The sequence below is a fragment of the Eimeria mitis genome, genomic scaffold (assembly GCF_000499745.2).
Source record: "Eimeria mitis Houghton genomic scaffold, Emh_scaff5340, whole genome shotgun sequence".
In the NCBI taxonomy this organism is placed as follows: domain Eukaryota; phylum Apicomplexa; class Conoidasida; order Eucoccidiorida; family Eimeriidae; genus Eimeria; species Eimeria mitis.
Window position 1 is genome coordinate 2,689 of NW_013573618.1, and position 1,312 is coordinate 4,000.

General features: G+C 46.7%; 1 protein-coding gene across 1 annotated transcript; it reads right to left on the reverse strand.

The window, feature by feature from the left end:
• Positions 1-45: 45 nt before the first annotated feature.
• On the reverse strand, positions 46-754 carry EMH_0081440 (uncharacterized protein; the record flags this gene model as incomplete). Its single annotated transcript, XM_013500384.1, has 2 exons — positions 46-328; positions 558-754. 2 exons carry the CDS (start codon positions 752-754, stop codon positions 46-48), a joined length of 480 nt encoding a protein of 159 aa, XP_013355838.1.
• Positions 755-1,312: the final 558 nt, after the last annotated feature.

Below are 1,312 nucleotides of genomic sequence, written 5' to 3' on the forward strand. Positions count from 1 at the left end.
CTATTCAGGTGTATATCCAAGTTTTGTATATTTGTATTTATATTTTCAACTTGCCTTGGAAAGCCTTCTGTACAGGAAAGACCAGGTGAGCCAGTCGACGGCATCCTGTTTGCTTTCGATGGTTTTCAGTACAACTTCAGCATTGACGTGGTCTTGCAAGTGTTGTTCAAGTTGTGATTCAATAGGCAACGGCTCAAATATGAATTTCTTATAATATTCCCTCTTACTCGATGGACAGAGAAGCACCACATACCCATGCTTGTCGATACCAGGGCGAGTCGCCCGGCCCAACATCTGCAGCACGTCTGCAATGGGGTAGTCTTCGTACCTGCAGCGTAAAGCATAAAGAGAAAAAAAAGAATAACTGAGGCATGGAGAGCAACGTGCTGCTCCCCTCGTGCATGCCCACGCATGGTGACCCTCATACGGATGGCTGCAACTGTTGGTAGACACTGCAACGCTCCTCTCTGTCTATCTGTATTCTTCTTTAGCATGATTTGAATTGAGTTATGGTGATTTCAGTTGCTTAATGAATATGAAATTATACAAAGACGCACCCGTTCTCCGTGAATCGTTTGGTGTCGACAACAACAACCAGATGGGAGCTCATCTGAAGGCCCCATGCAGATTCCTCCGCAACAACTACAACTTGAATGGCCCCGCTGGAGTGCAGCTGCTGCACCAGCAGACGTTCAGCAGCAGACAAGCCCGAGTGGTACAGGCCAACCCCGTATGAGAGCGTTTCTAACAACATTTTATCGCGCACGATCGATGTGTACTGTTTCATCGTGTCATCTGCAACAGCGCAGGAGAAACACAATGCACGGGAGAGATAAGAACTTCAACACAGAGCAACTGCTAATCCATACATTCAAAAAAAGAGAATTCCAGCTCCATTGAGCCACTGAAACACATAGTGGAGGTCGCTTGCCTGATACGTGCAGATACTTCTTAGGCTGATCGTCCGCTGCTGTTTGCAGCAAAAGATCGATCGCGGTGAGTCTGCATTGTTTCCTGTCGGAGCAGAATACAAGTACGTTCTTGAGTTTACGGCTGCTACGGCTTCTGCTGTCATCAGTTGTAGCCGTGTATAGTTTTATCGCCTGATGCACGGCCCGCGACATGGCCAGCAACCGTGCTTCTCTGTTGTACACGTCGAAACCGTGCAAAGAAATTTCCAAAGGCACCGTCCGCACGCTCGGGTGGAAGTTGAACAAACCTGAAACTCAAAAGCAGCAGATGCCCCATACACTCAAACACCGCCAGCCAGAACAAAAACAAAAGTTTTAAAATTATAATAAATTAACATAAA